The sequence below is a fragment of the Catharus ustulatus genome, chromosome 26, assembly GCF_009819885.2.
Source record: "Catharus ustulatus isolate bCatUst1 chromosome 26, bCatUst1.pri.v2, whole genome shotgun sequence".
NCBI classification, from domain to species: domain Eukaryota; kingdom Metazoa; phylum Chordata; class Aves; order Passeriformes; family Turdidae; genus Catharus; species Catharus ustulatus.
In genome coordinates, this window is record NC_046246.1 from 3,977,335 (window position 1) to 3,999,111 (window position 21,777).

Below are 21,777 nucleotides of genomic sequence, written 5' to 3' on the forward strand. Positions count from 1 at the left end.
CTCTCGAGCGGGGCCGTTGCCGGGCGGCCCTGGCGGGTGAGGCGGTGGCTCTTGGGTATCGGTGACAGGGACACCGCAAAAAGCAGCAAAGCAGCGCCCAAATATTATTGTTTTAAAAAAATCCCACGAAATAACCCATTAAACCGGAAGGAGCCAGGAGTGTCCATTTCTATAGCAGCCATCCTTCCCCAGGACAGCTGTGGGCACTTCAAGTTCTTCTTGCTTTTTTTTTCAAATTTTATTTTTAAATTATTATTTATTTATTTAAACGGCATTAAAACACAAAAAGCCCCCAAAAGTAAATGGTCTTCTGTCCTTAGATGTGCCTGATGCCTCCTCCCTCTACACATCCCCCCACCCAGACCACCTCCCTCTGCTCCTTGCTTTAAGAATAAATCAAAGTGATAAAAGTATAAATAAAGTCTCACACATGTGCATTTCAAAAAAAAATTTATTTTTCAAATGAATACAGTTCGTTTACAATACACTCAAGTTGATGGTATCTATAGCCAGCAGAGATCGATGACTGCTGTGTCCTATACACAGTCGTACAGAGGTTACAGATGCCTACGAGAGGGAAGGAACAGTGAAAGAAGTCGACATTTTACTGTGCTGGAAGGAAAGCAACTCTTGCAACAGGTAGAAAATTTTGGCAAGAACAATTTGTCCGGAAAGGGAGAAGGGGCAGAGGACACGGCTTCTGCTTAGCAAGAACACCTCAAACACCGACACGTTCCCTCCCACCCCGCACGGCTGCAGCCCACGGTACAAAGAGGCACACATGGTCAAGATGGTTAAGTAAAAATAAAGGCTTTTACCAGTTTGTTTGCCATCCATCTACAATCTATTTGTGCAACGTCTCAAGTCACAGCTCTGTTTGATTCTTGAAACATTTCCCTTTTGCTTCGAAAGCCCCCAGGACCTTCACGGTGGGAACACATTCACGCTCCTGCCGAAGCAACGGGACACCAAAACAGGGGAGCAGTTACCAGCATATGAGAAAGAGCAGACACATGGGAGGGGATCAATCCAGACTGGTTTATTAGAATTTTATTCAGAAAAGGAATCCCAAACAGCATGACACTTGCTTTTTCTGAACAATTTAAACACATGATATTAAATACGCAAAATTTCTGTGTGTGACATTGCTTCCAGCAATCTCCAAAACTAACACAGCTCACTGGCTAGTGGTGTTTATGGCACACACAATGCCACCTGAGCCACCTTCTTCTGAAAATCCTTTCATATTGGCTCATAAATGCTACCAATTACTGTGAAAGCTCTGAAGTAACACCTGCTGACAATGTCCTTGTCCACGATCACACATCTCCAGCCAGGTGAACAGCCCAGTTTTTCCCTACCAAGCACCGTTTATCCACCACGAGGCTACCTGGGGAGCTGAATTGCTTATACCAAGGGAGGAGACAAGAACAACAGGCAGGAGGGTCCATTATCCTGTGAGCCCAAAGTGTCACTGCTCCCCTGGAATGCTGATGTGTACACCAGTGCCTGTAAAACCAACATTTCTGACCCAAAACTCGCTCTGCCCGCCCTACTGCTGTGCTGCAGCTCACTTTTCACACCTGCCTGCAAACAGACACCAAACACAACGAGCTAGAAGCAGGTATTTCTACAGGAAAACAACATGTAGTTGTCTCGAGGTGAGATTCAACACTGAAAACTGCAAAAATGAGAAGATTTCACTGAAAAACAGAAATCAAGTTCAAAAAAAAGTAAACACTACAGCCACAGGAGAGAAGTGATGCACAAAAGCGAGTACCCAGAAGAAGCCATTCTGCACTGCAAAGTTGCCAGAAGTCAAACTCCATCTCTGGCATTCTTCCTCTCACCAAATTTGTTGGTGTTTAAATTGCCTCACTACTTTAGGAGCAATATTCAAGTTTTCACTCTGCTGGCACACCATCAGGTTCCAAAACTTCCAAAAGTTTTTCAAATTCAGCATTGCTCCAGTGGGCATCACTTTGCTATTACATCTGAGTGGACACTACCTACCAAGACATGTATTTTCTATCAAAGAAACTGGTTTTGAAGATATTTAAGAGATTTGCAAGTGTAAGCAAAATGAAAGTTTATTAGTAACTATTTTAAAAGCTAAGTTTTGCACAGCTGTACTGAAATGGGTTGTGGATCTATGATTCATGGGCAAGCATGGCCCTAAACTCAACATACAGCCATATTTTTGTGTTGCTAGATAGTGTTATAGCATCAATTTCCCAACTGCCAAATGCATTTGAAAGACCTGTGTAATTCTTAGCAATGAAAAAAAGAAACCCTTTCATTTAAATAAACTTTCCCTCTGAGCATCTGTTTTACAACAAATGGGTTAAAGAAAGCAAGATGGCAAACACCTGACTGACCCCAAGGGGCTTCAGCCTCGGGCAGAGCTGCAATGGGATGGGAGGGAAGAGCTCTGGCTCCCAGCAGGGATGGGCTCCAAACAACTGGATTTACTGGAAGATGCAAACGTGCAAGAAGTGCACGGGTTGGCATCACGAGGTTACCACTGTCACGACATGAGGCACCCTCAGATCAGCCAGTGCTCACTCTCGTAAGGCGATGTGAATCATCACAAGCATTTTCTAGATGAAAAATGAGGCAGAATTGTTTCCCCCAGGTCACAAAGGGAACCTGCTTCAGAGCCAGCTGGTTCCAGAGCTGCTGGCTGGACAGCTTGCCAATGTCTCAAAACAGCTTCAAATTGAAGCTCCTGGAAAAGCTCTTCCATTTTGGTCTGAAAATCCATTATTTTTAGCAGCTTAAAGCCCAAACTGGCATCTAAGCACAGAGGTGCCTACTTCTGCACGATGCAGAGTCTACAATGGGGACCTGGGTCAGAGGATGGGGGTTGTTCCTCTTTCCACACCCAAGTGATCACACTGTTCTGTTCCCAGACATCACCACCCCCACTGCTGGAAAACTGCTTTTTGAACTCATCTGTGACATTTAATCCTCACCTCCACGTTCCCGCTGAGGCAGAGCTTTGCACTGCTCCCCAACATTCACTGGACAACATTCCCCATGTCCCTGCAACCTCCAAATGGATAGAGAGGGGAGAGGCAATGGAGTGTATGGAAAGCTGCAGGAGCACAGTAAAGAGCGAGGACATCACTGGACAGGCAACAGTCAAATAAAGGCAGAATTAATGATTCTCATTAGATAAACATATCAAGGTTAAATTTTATTTTTAAAAATTGCAAGTCTACCAGGAAGTAGGTTTATTTGATGACATTACTCTCCAGAAACCACTTATTTTAAAAGCTTCTCCTCTCTGGGTAGTTCTAATTCACAAATAATTCAGGGCTCACTTTGATTAAATAATTCAACACAAAACCAACTCTGACCAAGTACTTTGAGCTTTAAAAACGGTTCAAGAAAAATACTAACCATCCTAACAATGCAAATACAGGTTTTTCCAGCTCTGCTCCTAGTCAGAAAAAGGCACATACTAGCTCTCAGTGAGTTCAAGTCCAACACAAACAGTTCAGGATACCCAAGGTCATGTCTGATGTCCCTATCAACGTCCCTGAAAGGTGTGAACTGATCACAGCTCACCTGACACCCACCCACCTCCTACCCAGTCTTTTGTTTCTACAGGTTTTTGTCACCATCCCATCCCCACCTTCACATCCAGAGCTGATCTGTGCTCCATGCAGCCACAGCATCCTCAACATGGCTCATTCCATACAGGCAGTGGAGGAAGAGAGACCCTGGTCAGGGAATGGGGAGGTAGGTAAGAGCTGAGTAAGAGCAGAGCAACTGCAGTGCTACAGCAAAATGACCTCTACACCTACCTCCTGCTGTTCCTGGCACAGCTCCAGGCAACCAGGAATCTCTCAGGGCATCTGTGTTGTACAGAAGGGCCACATATTGCTCACAAAATCCCTTGGGTCAGTACTGTCTGAACCAGCAGATCCACTGGAAGCTGCATCTATTTCACCCAACTAAGGGATCCAAGTTTTGGATAAAACCACAGTTTGATTTCAGGGGGCAGCTGTCACAGGCACTGCCACCTGCTCACAGCATGGTCCTGGAGAACAGGCACCCCTAAAATATACAGGAACATGCTTTTCCCATGATATATTAGTTTTAGAATTAGCAGTCACAGAACAACAGAGTAGTCTGGGTTGGAAGGGATCTTTTAAAGCTCATCCAGACAAACTCCCCTGCTGTGACCTGGGATCTCTAGACCAGGTTGCTCCAAGCCCGTCCAACCTGACACCTTGGATGTTTTCAGGGATGGGGCAGCCACAGCTCCCCTGGGCAACCTGTGCCAGTGTTTCATCACACACATTGTAAAAACCTTAAATCTTATTTGAACCCACCTCCCTCAGTTTAAAACCATCACCACACATCCTGTGGCAACAGGCCCTCCTAAAAGTTTACCCCCATCATTCTTACAGGCCTTTTCAAGTACTGAAAGGTACTGAAGGAAAACATCAGCTGCCAAGTTTTGCTCTTTTTATTTACTATGGGAGGCAAAGGAGGCTCTGCTGCTTCATTAGCATCAATATTTGATTTTCCCACCTGGTAATTTTTAAAGGTTTGAATAACTCCTACTGCACTCTGTTACTTTAAGTCTGCCCTTCCTGCCTCTTCCACCTTTTTTCTTTCCCTTGCAGAGCTGTCCCAACAGCCACAGGATCTCGATGTACTCCCTGTCCACCTGCAGCTGCTCCTTGTTGTGTTTTGGTTCACTGTTTGTTTTTTTTTAAATTTTTTTAGAATTTAAAGTATTTTAATAATGTCTATTTTCAGTGGTTTGTTAGCTCTTATTTAATTTGGATACTTTAAACCATCATGCACCCGCCAATGACTGCAACAGAAACATTTCTGCTGGAATTAAACCTCGCTTGTGGCAGCTCATGGGCACCAAGGCAAGAGATTTGTGTCCAACAGAAAACTGCTTCATCAGGTGCAAGTTCATTCCTTTTGATAGAAAGAAGAGGCAGCAACTTCCTTTCTACATCTCAACAGATTCAGTACGAGCTAAACGTGGAGAGAGACAAAGCAGTTGGTTTACAGGCAAGGGAGGAGATGAGTATTGCTGCAAACAAGCTGATGGTGCAAGATTTTTGGCCCTTTTTAGTCTAAAATTTTAGAAACAGCTACTACTAAAAGGGTCAGGAGACACAGTTTTGGCTCAGAATTTAGACTGAAAAATGCTTTCTAAACCCCAGCCTAGTAACATTGAGAAATTTGAAATATAGAATAATTGAACAAGCTTAAATACCAACACAGTGGCATTGGGCACTGTAAGAAGACAAGAAAGTTGGTACAAGCCACAAGAGACATTGGATCATGTCTCGAATCAGAAGAAATTACAGAGCAAAGAGAGTCAACTTGTGCCTGGGGAGCTGCAGCATCCCCTCAATAATGAGGTGTGGGAAACTCAGCAAGAGCACTGCCCAAAGCTGGGACTCTGAACCCCACTTATTCTGTTGACCATGTCCAGAAGCTCTGCTTATTCCTAGAAAAAGTCCGGACATGAACATATTCCTGCAAAGAGACCACTTGGAATTATTCAGTGAGTTCTGCAGTTAAGCTCCTGATATTCAAAAATATCCTGACATCAAGTTATTTCACATCTTGAATGCCCAATACTATAAACAGTAATAAAATGCACAAAATCATTTTAGTTGTAGAGAAACAAGGTACCAATGAAGCACTTGTCTACGGCGAGCGGGTTAATTGTCTCCTCTCAAACACGACTGGTTAAGCCAACTTTCTTTGGAGAAGAAAACCAAAACATTCAGAAACTTCTCCTGCCTAAAAATAAGTGTTAAAAGCAACACACAGAGCAGACACACAGACTTATGAGCTGCATACAGACCACCAATAAATATACAGAAACACCACAACAAAGGACAAGGCTCGTCATAAAAGAAAAGTCCCATAACTGCTACTCAGACCGATACCAAAGGAAAGGGAAGTGTTTTTTGCAGGCATGTGCAAGCACATTACAGTGTCATCAAAGCACAACTTTGCTATTATTATTACTTTATGCAGCATTACAAGGTTACTGAGGTGCAGTGTTTAATAGTCTAGTCTACAGCTTTTCCTGACTGCAGGAACGCTCACCAAACTCAGCATGGACCCACCCCCACTGCAGCATTGCCCATCCCAAGCTGCTCCCATCCAGAGCACCCAGCTCCCAGCTGGCAATCTAAAGACCCACTGATCTGTCCTGAACACAACAAGCCATGTGAGGACCAACCATCTCCCAGGTCATCCTTAAGGCATCCTCCTAAAGACACCCTTCAGTTTGTCTCCATCTTTGGGAATGTGTTTCCCTTAAGAGAAGACATCCTTCAGGAGCTATGGGTTCCTCTCAGCACCAGTCATGTCCCCATGGCTTCTCCCACACCCCAAACCCCCAGCCCCCTCAATATGAAGAGGTAAATCACATTGACCAAACCCAACCTAACCCCAGCCTACCAGCTGAATTTGGTGATCGCTCCTCAATGCCTCCCTCTCCAAAGGAAAACACTTTCCTGGTTATTCTTGGTCCTGACTCAGAGAAGCTGAAGCTTGAAAGTACCTAAAAGATACCATCAAACACTTGGCATTTTCAATAATTTATCTTAAATTTGCAGCCACGTACAACTGAAAAATAAAAATCTACAGCACCATCTTCTAAAAAGGCACTTTCTGAGGACTGTCTTGCTTAAAAAAAATAAAAGTCACTCCAAGTTTTAAACAGTGGAACTGCTTTGTTTGAAAAGGACCCTATCAAGTGAGGGGTACCTCAGACAGGGTGTGAAAGGCCAGGGCACATGGGATGGAAAGTGGATGGAGTCTCCCCAACACCCTCATTCCTGCCAAACCAATGCTTTGATATTTTCCCTCGCACGCCTCTCCCTTACAATTTCTTCCTCTCCATATGCACCTTTGTCTACTCAGGGGACAACAATTTGGGTTTTAGTGTCACAGAGATCAGGATTTTTAAGATTCTGCTTGGGAGGTAAGATGTAGGATCCTGTATCCATCGTGCTAATACCTCAACTACAGAAAGTACAAAATCTTCTACCAGCAGAAAGCATCAACGAGCTCAAGCTCTAACCACAATATTTTACAAAAACAAGGAGTGAACTGGCTAAGTGAAGTTTGATTTCAACATGTGCCAAACCAAAAATGATATTCCAAACACTCAGCATCAACCTAAAGTACCATCTTTGGGTAGAAAAGACAGACAGAAATCTTTCCCTTTGACACCCCTATGGAATTTTTCACTAGATCAAATCAACCTGCCAGTAGCAGCCATGAAACTCCACAGCACTGAAAGGGACAGAGCATCTGCCCGGCCTGACCAGAGACCACGATGGCCATTTAGAAACAACCACCTTTGAAAAATCAATTTACAGGTCCAACATGATTTCTTGGTTATAAAAGTGCTTTGAGTAAGGTTCTAAACACTCAGTTCACAAAACAGGGAAAATACCAAAAGATGGGATATGAAGAAAGTATAAGAAAAAGGGAAAAAAATTTTAAAATGGCCTCAAACTCGAGCTTGGAATTTCACCAGAGTGAACTTTTAAGACTAGTAGAAAACCAGTATTTGTAGCTGGAATTTGTACAGCAGACTACATGGTATCTCATGTTGAGTATTTCATAGGACAAGTATTTATACATAAAGAAGTGAAAATCATTTAGGACCAAGAGCATCTTGAAATAATTTGACTGACAACTTCCAGAAACCCATTTTACTCCTGAAAACCATTTCTGTGGCCAAACTCCCAAAAGAACACCGGAATGAATCCTATAAAAATAACTTTTGGACACGTGTAACCAGATGACACATGGAACAGTGACACAGCAATCCTGAGTCAAATGGCCACGGCTCAAGTCCCTAGAAAGGGAAAAAGGCGACTTACAGTGGAGTCACTCCTGCTGTTGGCAAATGTCACGCGTTTAACGCCTCAACCACAAACATTCTATGATTCTCTCCAGCTCTGGGTCTAGCAGTGGCCAGGTGGGAGGTTTGGGCAGGGCTGGCTGGGTGAGGAGGGGCTCGGCGATACCCTGGGGCTGTCCCCACCACGGGAGCACTTAGTGGCACTTGTTCAGTACAAGTGAGGTCTCGGTGCAGTGTCTGAGGAGATGGGAACTGCTTTTCTCCACAGGCAGAAACCCAAGGGCAGTGTCTGCAAAGCAAGAAGAGCCATCAGCCTGTGCCCACATCCCTCTTTGGACTATCCACAGCCAGCTCCCGGCCGGAGAAGGGGGGGATCTGCTGTGCCACTCAAGATTTCCTCAAACAGCACATAAAATTTGAGATTTTTTTTTTTTTCTTTTTCAAGGAGAGCAGGTACAAAAATAAAAGAAATCCATATACTCTGAAAATATACTGGAAACTGCCACCACAGATGAGGTACCATTTATCCCGACCCCCCACCCCCAAACTGCAAACATCAAAATATATATGTTTTTAAACAAAAGAAGAATATCTGGCTATTTAATCTCAGTTAAAATGACAGCACCCTTTGTTACACTTGATATTTCACACCGTTAATTCTCTTTTGAAAAAAACCCAAAGATATCTAACTAACCTTGATTCCTTGCTTTTCTCCTCATTCCTTAGTGCAGTAATTGTCCATCTCCATTTAAATAAATATAGCAGCTACAGCATCATAAATGTGTGGCCCTCACAACGTCAGTAACTTGATATCGTAATACAAAGAAGTATCGGCACTTGACGTAGATATTTGCAAAACCAAGAAGAGAGATTAAAACTTCCAAATACTCTTCACATGAAAACCAGGTACAATGTTACCTTGACAACTGAAGTCACTTTGCCAATGAAGTTTCTTTAGTTTTTGGTGAAAGTAGTGAGCAAAAAAGCTTCTCAAATCCGAGTCACCGAGCGTGGGCAGGATGAGAAGCGGCTTTGAAAGGAGAGTTAGAAGGCTTTGTAAAAAGGAATTTTCAGCTAAATGCCAGAAGTCCACAAGAACTCTTTGTAAAATAGGTTGTTTTTTTTTTTTAAAAAACAAAAAAAGTTCTCTGTTCCAAAAGAAATTTCTGTATAAAGCTTAAGCTGAACCTTTTACAAACGGCACTGCTACTGAGAGAGCTTTAGGAGAAAAGTGTCAGGTCACAGACTGTGAAAAACATCTGAGAGACTCACTGAGAAACCACCTCGCTCAAAGGGCTCGGTCACAGCCCCCTCCCTGCACCAGGTGTGTCCAAAGGCACTCACAGGGACAGGGCACTCTGAGCTGGGACCCCCTGGCTCCAGGGATCCCCAATTCCTTGGGGTCTGCTGAGCTCCCCAGCCACCCCCACCTCCCCTCTGAGCACCATCAGCCATGCCCACCCCCACCACTGTTTCCAGTGCAATTTTAGCTTTGCCAAGTTAGTCTTTTACATGATTTTCCTCGATTTTGAGAGATAAAATAGGTATCTACACCAGCTGTTAGTAAAGCTCTTGCAGACAGTGTTGTGAACAGCACTACGGACATTTCCATACAATATACAAACACACAAAATACAGTACTTGGTTTTTCTGGCAGAAAAAAGGGGTTCATGCCTGGTGAAGCAAAATGGGCTCAGATTTTAGGCTCAAAATACAGTATATATTGGCAAACAGCGGATTTGGTGAGAACGAGGAGAGAAGCTACTTAGACCAACCAGGTTTTCATGTGAGAGCAGGTGGAGGTCGGGAGGGCTGGGATCACAGCAATGCCCATACAAACAGCTGCAGTAAATATATACTATGAACCAGTGCAAATAAAAACAGTCAAAAATGCAGTTCACGAGTTTACAAAGTGCAAAACTCCCCAGTCCCCTCGTTGAATAAACGCTCGTCTCTGACATCTTAAACATTGGTTTTAAAGTGGAATGAAAGAGTCCCATTGGTTTGTTTCACATTTCAGTGATTTAACATGTTAGAACTATCCCAGCCCTCTTTATTTGCAAAGTGAAATGAAGTTACCAATAACTTAATTTTAAAAGGAAAGTCACTATCAAAGAGGAAAAAAGCCTAAAAACTTTTATTAATTCCAGACATTTTACTGATGTCAAATAGGTTTAATTAAGCATGTAAAAACTGAGATCTTAATACAAAACTCTTTCCATTTAATTCAAATATGCTCCACATTTCAAAGCCAAAAATAAGGCCAATTCCTTTGTTAAATCAAAAGACTGCAGCAACAAGTAAAGCTTGCAGAAGTCTAGAAGCATTTTTTGTATTTTTTTTTGATTTAAAAAAGGAAAATTCAAGATTCCTTCTGACTATAAAACTTTCCTTTCAAAATTAAGGCTTTTACTTTGTCCTTTTAAAATCCTGGAGGTGTCCATTCTCCCACAGTCTGTGGTACAGACACTACTTCAGTACAGCTCAATGGACACAGTTTTTCTTTAGAATGCTTATTGCACTAAAAGATAGCAAAACAAGTTGTCAGTTTCTTTTTTTAAAAATAAACATGATTACATTTCTAAAAAATAAAAGTTGATGTTGACCATATGTTCTGTAATAATTAAATTAAAGCATTATTATTACTCTAATAAATATAAAAGAAACAAAAGGAAGCTAAACTTCAAACACACATACATATGAATCACATTAAGGTGTGAGAGGCAGCAAGTAAAGTAGCAGGTTTCTTTTTTTTCCAAAAAGACCTTAGCTCTAAAGTTTCAGTTCTGGTGGTTACTGTATGTCATCCCAGAAAACCTGGGACATCAGATCTCACGTGAAGCTTCAACAGATTTAACTTGCCAGATAGGAAAAAATTGAAACTTTTGGACTAGGTAAAACAGCAGCTTTAGTAAATTCCCCCAGGGAGCAAGAAGAGTTGGGTCACTACTGCCTGCACATGAACCACGAGCTTCTTGGATTGCTTTTGAAAGGGAACTCTTGGAGCTGAGAACTCCAAAGCTGTGAGAAAAGACACAAAGGCAGCCATTGGCTAAATTAGGTTCAAATTATTGGACTAGTGTGCAAAACATCTTCCCCCCTCACTGTTTCCTAGCTAGTGCTGTACATTCCAATGCACTTGGATATGTTCACATTCGAATGCTCGATGGCAACACTGAGAGAAAGATTCCTCAATGCACGGGGATTAAAAACTTATTTTCTTTTTTGCACACTTCCCTTCTCCAAACAATCACTGTGATTGTTCTTAAAAGGTGGTTTGTTTTTTGTTTTAAATTACACAATAGATTTTAGTTTATTATTACTATTTTTTTTTTTGCAACAATAGTTGTGCTGCCGAGCAACTTGAGGTAAAGGCAGAAGAGGGTTAAACTACGAGAAATAATAATTAAAAAAAAAATGATGGCGGTGCTTCCCGCGGGAGCCCGCCCCAAAAAAGCAGTTGGCTGGTTTCATATTGCATAATAGTGCTGTGTTCCTGGATGAAGTAAACAATCTTCCTCACGTCAATTTAAGGGTGAGCCTCTCGCCCCTGCACAGCGTCAGCTCCAGCACGATGGGAGGCACAGCCCCTAAACCAACCCCCTGGAAACATACATTGTATGTGGCTTAAGTTCTGAGTTCTCCTCTCGGTGAGTGTCTCCCGGGTCATTGACTTAAGCGAAGTACATCGTGCGTAAGGTGTCTTGGTGAATCTGTACAGCCTTCGCCAGGGCCTGCGGGTCTCGCCCGTTGCTCTGTCCTGACACGTGGCTCCCTTCAGCACTGCAGGGAACGAGGGAGAGACAGGCAGGGCTGTAAATTGTATTAATTCCGATCAAAAAGCTGCTTTTGCATCTCTTTGGTAGAATTACTGAGGTTGGAAATGATCTCTAAGATCAAATCCAACCTGTGATCAATCCCAACCTCATCACCCAGCCCATGTCCAGTTGTTCTTGAACACATGCAAGGATGGGGACTCCAAACCTCCCTGGGCAGTCCCTCCCAACGCCTGACCACCCTTTCCATGGAGAAATTCCTCCTGATGTCCAACCTGACACTCCCCTGGCACAGCACGAGGCTGTTTCCCCTTGACTTGTCCCTTGTTCCCTAGAAGCCCAACCAGCTCTGGCTGCACCCTCCTGTCTGTCAGGGAGTTGTAGAGACTGAGAAGGTCCCACCTGAGCCTCCTTTTCTCCAGGCTGAGCTCCCCCCAGCTGCTACCCATAGGACTGACTCTCCAGACCCTTCACCAGTGACAGAACTGGACACTGAGAAATATCAACTCTCATATTCACCAAACAACCTTCAGGCTTTTGACAAACCTCTTCACCATGGCTGCTGAGCATGTTCATCTAAAAATAAGCTTTTTTTTAAATACATTGATGCTTTGAAGGGTCTAAAATATTTCTGACATACAGAGTTAGATAAGTGGAAGCACTTAACATTTCGTTCATTCATGACTACTCTGATCCTAAAGCAAGAATATTAAATCCGTGGTTTGATTCCCTCAGACCACGTTGAAGTCATACAAAATACTTCTGTAACTGAATTCTTTTAATCTGAGTGTGATTCAGTAGAATCCACCAACCCACTGTGGTCTGATGTAGAGCAGCACCTGCCAGGAGTGATGATTAACATCAGCCCTAGAAAGCGCGAGACCAGCAGGAATCACCTGCAGCCAGGTGGCTTTACCCCTGGGAGTTGGAGACCAGTGGGGACTAAACCCTGAGCACAGGCTGTGATTTACCTGTCGTGTTCCTTGTCCACGAGGTGGTAGCGTGCTCTGAATGCCACCAGGTGAGCGTAGTAGGCGGGCGCGGGGATGGAGACGGAGCGGGTGCAGCGCACGTACGTGTGGCACAGCTGGTACGTCAGCAGCTGCAGCTCGTCTGCTGTGAAGCAGTTGTCATCCCACAGGACGTGGTAGTGGGAGGGACGGCTGGTTCCCTGCAGAGATGGGGAGGGAGGGTCACTTTTCTGAGTTTCCATAAATAAGTCAGGTTTTGATGGTCAGGAAGTGTAACTATCTAGTGTTAACTCCTAAGTAACAGCCAAATGAGTTTGGTTTTATGTCAGGCCTAAAAGTATTTAAAGATGAATAAGTCTAGCATATACATTATTATATTGCTCTAAATGTTCTTGCTCGGATAAGACCCCTTCTACATAACCCTCAGTGATTGACATCTGCTCTCAACATGACTAAACCACAATTGCAGTACCTTTTACCTACCTTCAATTAAACTGTTTCTCACAGAGAAACATCCCAGAGAATTAACCAGTGCTTTTACATCCTTCCAGTTCCTGAGCACCCTACCTGCAAGTATGAACACTAGAAACTCAAGTTAAATCTGTGCACCTGAACTGGGTAAATAGTTGTGCTTTAGCCAAGCTACAAGTCTCTCTTTTTAAAACAAATATATCTGAAGTATCCATTTAATTGAGGTTCTTTATGCCTTGCCATATTAAACACAATGAGCTGAAACTACACCCAGCATTTCTGCTTCAACTTCAATAACAATTTTTTTCCAAGGGGTGAAAAAACAGCTTGCTCAGATACAGTGTAAAGGTTGACAAAAAACCACTGAAATTATTCAAAACTGGAAAAGAAGTCATGCCCAGTCAACCTAAACAAAACTGATAACAATGTGGACAGACTCACACCATAAACATTTAAAGTTAATTTTTTTTAATATTTTAAGCAGTAGCCTGATACAAGTTGAAATATTTTTTCAGAAATAACAATATTACAAAATACAGTAACCTCTTTAAAAACAAACTTTAAAAAGCACCACTTACCGTCAGTGCAAATTTAAAGGTGCAGCAGAGGCTACCTCTTAAGCAAATCATTCTCTAAATCCCACAATAATGTTTTATTATAGTTAAAACCAAGCTAAAAGAACATTTCCCTGCTAAATAACTGCTTGTAAACAGGTGTCACAAAAAGGAGAAAAAAACCAACGGGTTCTAAATTCACATTTACTTACAGAAAGCAACCATACCTGTATTCCAGCATGGCTACAGAGGTAAAAATCAAACTCGTAGGGGTGTGTAATGTCTGTGTCTACAGTTGTCCCAGCTGGAATATTGCCACTTCGTCCAACCTAGAGAAGAGGTTTGGTAAGTGCAGCCTCAGCTGTTTATACAGCTCAACTGTAATGAAAAATACAAGTTTCTATTCACCACTGGCAAGGTTTCAGTACATGAAGTGCCACAGAACTGTTTGGAATGTGCCACTACATCAGCCTCAGAGGTTTGACAAGGACACTGGATGGCTCTCCAGCACCTTACACAACACTGTACCTCCAGCACATCAGAACTTTCTGGCTCAGACTAAAGAGCTGCACAGACATTTCTATTTAGAATTGTCAGGTTCAGTTTGGGTTGACTAACTCAGAAAAAAGGTTCCACCATTTTGTATTTTCTTTTATTGCAACTGTGGAGATTGCTCCTGAGTAGTCACATGGACTTTAGCTCCAATTGATGTTGTGGGGGTTTTTTATGTACTTAAGGTCAGTGATTTTTCAGTTTGGAACCCCGTTTTATCAAATCAACACTTCCCTGCACGCACATTCAACCAGATGGACAGAAGCCCAAACTAGTATTTTCTCCAAAAATACTCCAAAAGCTCAACATGCAGCTTTCCCAAAAGGCTCCTCAGAAGGCAGTGATTACCCTTTCTGTTCTGTCAGCACAGAACAGCCGCGTATGATGTCGCTTCTGCACCACAATGTAGGTTATTCCAGGCTGGTAATCCTTCTCCAAACTGATGCAGGCTTCTCTAATGGCCAGCAGTTCATAATACAAAACCTACAAGCACAAGAACAGAGGAATTTAGGTTTTCTTTCCACTGCATGCTACACACAACACCTACTAACTCGGTGTAATCTTGTGCTATGTGATTTCCCAAATTTGAAGACTTCTTCCCAGACAGGAAAACAGCTGCAACACTTCTTACCCAAAAAGATTAAGGAATTCTCTCCTTAAAAGCCTCAATTATTTTGTGTAAATGTAAGCAATTCAAACAGTACAAAACAAGACCCGCAGCTACTACAGAGCAACAGAATCTTTCAAGAACCCAACAACTGAACCAACCTGTCGGAACTGTCCCTCAGAGACCCCGTCCCTGTAGAAGATGATACGGGTGGGCTTGAACCGTGTTGATTTGTAGAACTGGATGAGCAGCTCCCTGACCATGGAGGCCAGGTCCTGGATGATCTCCTGCCGGGGCCGCTGGACCCTCACCGTGGCACAGTACCTGCTGGGATGAGCATCCATGCTGCCTACAACCTGTGGGGAGAGTGCAGCAGGGAAGGCTTCAAGCTCAAATCTATACCAAAACAATTAAAAACAAAAAAGCCAAGAGTGGCAAGTACGAGGTGTTTGTGCTAAACAACCACCAGAGTAACACTTTCAACAGGAACTTGTACTTGGTACAGGTTTAACACCTTTTGCCCCCAAGCATCCTGAAATGCGCCTGCAGAATTTGGCTTCTGACTAAGGCATATTTTTATAATCCAGACAGACATTTTTCTGTGATGTTTTTTTTACATTTTACACTGAGAAAAACCTCAGCTTCCCTTAGTTGCTTTAAACACAGATGCAGTTTCCATAACTGCAATCAATGACAGTTAAAATACCAAGGGGAAGAAGTAGGAGAGGACTGACCAAACCTCCAATCACCGCCTTGAGTTCCTGGACTGTACCAATACAAAAGGCAAGAAGTATTAAACACATTTCTGCCAAACCAGGCCTTTAATTACACTTTTCTCCTTTAAAAGGACAAAAAATGTTACTAGCTAACACCACCAAGTTGTGTTATTTCTTTGAGAATGTTTCTGCAGAAGTATGTTATTTAACACTGCCATTTTACCTTGATTTATAAATTAAAGAGCTAAGGAACCACTCTGAAGCATCAGGCAGTTTTTTCATTTTAAATACATGATTTTTAATGTCATTGGGAATGTGTACAAAGAGCTGGCATAAGCCCTGAAAGACATTTGATACAGACATAGTCCATGAGTCCCATTTACTATTGCAACATTTACCCAAAATGACAAAAACACCATGTAAATTTAGTAAAACTTACAGCAGCAATGGAAGGCTTCTTTCCATCTCCAGCTGGAGGGTGAGTGACATCAGCTCCCAAAAAGATCACTGGCTGCTGGAACACAGAAGGTCTTCAAAAAGAAAAAAGTGCTAAGTCACACTCATAGCTGAAGAGCTGCCACAAGGTCATTGCTCACCGTGGGGGTTATTTGTGTTTCAGCCTTATCAGGTACCAGGGCCAAGGCTCAACAATGGGATCTTTGTGCACAAGAGGTGAACTTGGAACCCTCTCCAGCAGAGTCTAAAACACACTGCAAACACACTGCTAGAACTGGGGCATGATTCTAGTGGGGAGCAGCCCCAGGGCTTCAGCAGAGCAGCACAGCCAGGGGCTTCAGAGGCCCCATGTGAGCCAGGGATGCCCTGAGCACCACTGAGCTATAGCACCAGCATACACAATGTACTGTTCTCCAGGACTTGAGCAGCAGGATTGTCTTACACTGCCTTTAAAATATTCTTCCTCACACAACTGTTTCTCATTTCAACTTTGATACTGATCAAACATTTGACAAGAACCTTGGCTGAAGACCTAATGTACAGACCAACCACCACTCTGAGCCTGTGCTGGAAGGAATTTACTTCTACCTCAAATACCATGTACTATTATCAGAAGACTATTTTAACTCAAAACGTGGCCACATTTAAATTTTGGGTGTCAAGCAGCAAATGTAACCACATCAGTTAAAAGAAAACCCAACACAATCTGCAGAGTCTTACCTTTGATGAGGTACAAGGATGTTGTTGATTCCTCCTAGTTTAACGTTAATCTTCAGGCACAGATTTGAGAGGGTCTGTGGAGATGTTTTAATGACGTTCTTGACCTGAACACACTGTGTGGCCATTCCCAACAGTGTATCTCCCACACGCTTCACCTCCGCTGGGAAGCAAATACAAGGAGACAACCTGAGTCCAGCTGAGGTTATTGCTGCATTTCCATCTTAGATAAGTCACAATCATTTCAGTGTATATGTTCTGCAGTAACTTCTAACTTATCTACACACCTAGACCTGTTTCCAATTTATGTTAAGACACAAAACAGTAGATTCTAATACCTAAAGGATGGTTCTGAGTATTTTTAACATATGCAGATGTCTGTAAATGACCGAACAGGTAAAGACAGAGGTGTGCCCTTACCATACACAGGTGTCTTCCCTGGCAGGATGACAATGATGAGCTGAAGCCCTGAATAGGTGTTCTTGAGGTGTCTGAACATGGGCTCCACGCTGTCTGCACCCTGGGCATACTTGCAGAAGCAGGGCTGGCCCTGGATTGGCATCCCGGCGTCCTTGGAGATCTTGCGCAGCTGGTCTGTGAAACCCCTGAAGATGAGGAGATTTTTTTGATTTTTGCAGCAGCAACAGTACACAACCAAAGCACAAAGTGACAGAATCATCAAAGGGGGATGATTCCAAATAGCTCTGAAAGCAGCATTTTAAAAATATGCGTTATGAGAAGGCTTTACAGCTGTGAAACACCACAGGTCAGAATAGGCTAAAAAATAGTCTAGACACCTTCAGTACTTTGTTCAAGATGTCAGAAGGGACTATATATACAGTGATGTCACAGGACAAATATCTCAGTGTACCCAGTACAGTGTCTTGACTGTAGCTTCTAGCATGGAAGCAAACCAGCCCAGATTCTCACCCAAACATCCCACATTAAACTCAGGTAAAATGCTCATTGCAATCCTACATTCATGTTTCACTGCATTAAGATAAGAGCCCAAAGCCTGAACCATGACATGCCTTACTTCAGAATTTCTTCTCTGCACTGTCTTTGTGTTGCAAAGCAAGCTATGGCCCACATCTTGATCTCCACCCCAGTGTGGAACTGTTTCCCTCGCATGTCCCACACGCCATGGCTTGGTGTTGCCACGGTTCGATTCTGGGGAAACAAAAGCAACACACACTCAAGTCACTGAAAAAGAAGCAGCCGGTGCTATTTGCAGCTTCAGGATAACAAAGAAGAGTTTATTATTCAAAGTCTGATCTCTGTAGAGTCAAGGTGTACAGGAAATCACTCCTGAAAATGGAAACAGAGGAAAAGCCAAAGCCTCACCCGTCCTCCGTACTGCAGCATCGGGGCTGGGAGCACACGTCCTGTCACATGGGCCATCTCATCCCTCACTTTGAACTGGAACTCTTGGACAAATGGATCTGCATCATAATTTGCACTTCTCACCTAGGAGAGATTTTTCCATGTTACAGAAGTATCTGATTATAAACCATGTAACAAATAACAGGCTAACAGGAACACTGCAGAAGTGTTCTTACAACCATTTCATTGAAAAAGGCTCAGACTTGACTGCTCAATACTATTATCACCAGTGAAAACAATTAATACCATGAGATGTATTAGATGAGATGGTTTCTGTTCCCATCATTACTCAGTGCTTATTTGCAGTTTGTTCAAAAGCTTTTTTTTGAGTGTTTCCTCACAGTAAATTAAGTGTAGAGATGATAATGCTAGAGCCTGTACTATGGACTCATGCTATCATTGCAGGCCATTTAAAATAAGTTCTATTTTAAAAAGTCATTAAAAACTGGAAAGTTCAAGGACACGGGGGAATGAAAAGACTAGGAAGTTTTGCATGGATGTAATCCAGCCCAGTGTCACTCTGAGCACAGAGCTGAGATTGGGGCACTCACCAATCTGCTGATCTCCTCCTGCCTGTCTGGGGCAGACCTGGCTGTTGCTTTTATCATGGTGGATGTCTGATTGTCTGTCAGCTTCTTGATGCACCTCTGGCCAGCCACGATGTTACACACCTGCAGGGGAAATCAGAAGCATTAATTCACACCAGAAGTACTCAGATCACACCACACTGTACACACACAGCACTATGCTGTCACTATAAACTACAACTCCAACATGTTGGAGCAACTGCCTGTTTTCTTGTATTTCTACACTTTAAAGCACTTTAGGATGAAGATAGTATTTAGTGAAATTAAAGAGCAATGAACATGTAAACCTGTAAACACACTTGTATTGCAAAGAGCATAGATTCTTCATGTTTTGTGAACTGACAGAACCCACCCAAACCCAGCTGATCTATCAGAATAAGGCTCTTACTTCTAAAGGCAGGTAGGTGTGTTTTTGTTCCTGTCCCACTTGCAGACAAGGAAGGTGAGGGTATTTCAGCTGGAGGTTGTATTTCTCTCTGAAATACTGTGCTACTGTCCTCTCCACAGTCTGGCCATTTTCTAGCTGTAAAGGAAAGCTGAAAAGACAGACATTTCAGTAAAATATGAGTAATCAAATAAGATCATCCAAAATTAATGAAATATCCTGACACTCAGTGTGAAACTATCACACATTTCATGCTCTGACAAAAAGCCTCTTACGTTTGATGACTTGCAGGCCGCCTCGTTACGTTACAGACACGGTACTTCCTTCTCATTGTCCCACAGTGAGTCACTTCTACCTTTAGACCTGCATGAAAGCATCAAAAAAACTGATGCCATAGCTACACAAACATGTACACAGGAGACACAGGGTTTCAAATAATAGAACATAACAGCTTTGGGGTCAGCATCAAATAGCACGAACATAAATTATTATTCGCCAAACGTTTTTACTTTCATTATAATTTGAGTTCTGACTAATCCTGATTACTATCCTCAGAAAGAAATCATGACATAAAATACTTAATGTTCAATGTCTTCTGAATTTCATTTAGCAGTTTCATTTAAAAAGCATTGACTGAACTCAGACAGCAGTTTTTGCCATATCCTCTTGTTCTCATTCTCAATCTTTTACATCTCTCCAAGCTACCAGTTCCAATGTAATTGAAATTAAAAGGAAAAAACCAGGTTTCTACTTTATTGTCTTCCCCCCCAGCTTTGTGTCCACATTCAGCCTGTAATTTAATTTCACCTACCAAATTTAACTTTGCATTTTGAGCATCTCGTCTCAAAGCATCCAGTCTAAACACCAGAGCCTCTCCAGACTTATCTCTGCCCACGATAATCATGACAGTGGCAGCTCCAAGAGGCTCTGGGGGCTGTTGCTGTGACTGTGCACACACTGTGCTGCTCACACAGAGCAGCCTCAACATCTGCTGGGAGCACAGAGCTTATCACATGAGGGCTGCAGAGCATCCACACATGCTGTCTTTCCCCAGCCCCACAGGACAGAAAGCAGCTAAAAACTGAGCCTGGCTATTCAAAGGATTCACCTCCAGTAGTAAAGTCTAATACTAGTGAAGTCTAGTAGTAAAGACCTTTGAGAGAGCAGTTGGATGGCTCATCCTGTTGAGGTTTGTGTGGATTGTGGACCACAGACTGAACATGAACACAAAATCAGATCCCCAGGAACCAGACACCAGACTGTGTTTAGTTTATTGAGGACACAGAGATCACAAAGAAGCACTGACTGTACCTCCTTGCTCCCTGACAACACTAATTGCATCAAGAACATCAGTATTACTCAGAGAATGGCACAGTCAAAAATAAACCACCACTGCCCTGACACGGTATTAAGAGAAAATAAAGAAATCATGGGGCACTGTGACCACAGACAAGGGCTGATGAACACAGAGAGAGCTGGAATCCATTCCCTGCTCTGTCATTACTCTGCTGTGACCCTACCAAGGCAGTGCCCTCCCCCAGTGCTGCTCACTCACAGCCAGCTCTCATGCAGGGCTTGTTTTGCTGTAGGTGGTCACGTCCTGGCTGGAGCTCCCAGACCCTACAGCAGCAAAGGCAAGTCTGAGAGCAACTTTTCATATTTTCTGACTATGGTAACAGAGCCTCTGAGCACCTGAGATTAAGCAAAGGCAGTTTCTCAATCTCTCTACAGAACAAAGACAGGCAGATGTAAAAGGAGGCATGTTAGGACCAGTACAAAATAATTCCTGTAAGTTTTTTCAGTCATGATTCTTCTGTGAGCACATCTCTTTATGACTACAGTTCCAATTTACTTTTTAGCTACCCAGTATTTCAGTAGAATCTAATCTTGCATCAAGTGTGTAAGAGCTGAGTTCCTTCAAGGCTTTTCTCTCTGCAAATACACTGGAATGAAGGATATGGGAAAATACAAACCCAAGTAGCATATATGGAGTGAAACCACTCAAACCAGCAGCTTATGCAATTCCTTTGGAATGGAATTTGGCCTTCAGCTGCAAGTGGTACTTGTTTTTCCACAAGGCAATCAGTTATTAGAATTCACTGTAACAACGCTCTTTCAAAGAATCAATGCTAGTCTTGAAATCAATGTTCATTTTGCCACAGCACTGAAACAGCAGGAGCCAGGTGGCCTCAGGGAACCTGGGTTAGGAGAGGTTGGCACTAGCCACTTACCTCTGCCCAGGCAGTGAATAACATGCTCCCTCTTTCCCTCTAAGCCACTGGGAATGTTTTTCAGCTCCCATTTCTGCAGAGCCACATTGTTTCTCCCAGGATTAGAGCTACACACATGGACACTACAATTCTCTTGGCAGTTCCAGGTCCTTCTGATGCATGTTAACCAGTTAAAACAATTCCCTTAGAATTAGGTTTATTGTGTTACCTGGGACAAAACCAACCCATTTCTACTCACCCTTTATCTCTTTGGTGAATTTTACCCGATGAGAATCAGTCAGAGGTCTTGGTTGTTCATCAATATTATGAATGTCAAGGACTTCACACATGAACTGAATTACGGGTTGTGCTTTGTAGAAGGCAGTGGCAGAAACTACAAAGAGAAAAATACTAAGTGTAAAAAACCTCAGTCAAGTTATTGTGAAGCAGTTCATACATCACTATTTCTTAGAATTCCACATAAATCTCAGGCACATTTAGAAAGAGAACAGCGAGTTC

The 21,777-nt window shown here is 42.8% G+C and overlaps 1 protein-coding gene across 1 annotated transcript in view; it reads right to left on the reverse strand.

The window, feature by feature from the left end:
* Positions 1-433: 433 nt before the first annotated feature.
* The window catches only part of AGO3 (argonaute RISC catalytic component 3), a 33,150-nt gene continuing 11,806 nt past the window's right edge, over positions 434-21,777 (reverse strand). The window contains exons 6-19 of the mRNA XM_033080515.1: positions 21,518-21,652; positions 19,324-19,411; positions 19,052-19,199; positions 18,628-18,747; positions 18,038-18,160; positions 17,730-17,863; positions 17,114-17,298; positions 16,697-16,856; positions 15,960-16,050; positions 14,966-15,160; positions 14,546-14,680; positions 13,873-13,974; positions 12,621-12,820; positions 434-11,656 (exon numbers count right to left, since the gene is read on the reverse strand). Coding sequence (XP_032936406.1) covers positions 11,548-11,656; positions 12,621-12,820; positions 13,873-13,974; positions 14,546-14,680; positions 14,966-15,160; positions 15,960-16,050; positions 16,697-16,856; positions 17,114-17,298; positions 17,730-17,863; positions 18,038-18,160; positions 18,628-18,747; positions 19,052-19,199; positions 19,324-19,411; positions 21,518-21,652 — 1,925 coding nt within the window. The 3' untranslated portion in view covers positions 434-11,547. The remainder of the gene's footprint in view (positions 11,657-12,620; positions 12,821-13,872; positions 13,975-14,545; positions 14,681-14,965; positions 15,161-15,959; positions 16,051-16,696; positions 16,857-17,113; positions 17,299-17,729; positions 17,864-18,037; positions 18,161-18,627; positions 18,748-19,051; positions 19,200-19,323; positions 19,412-21,517; positions 21,653-21,777) is intronic.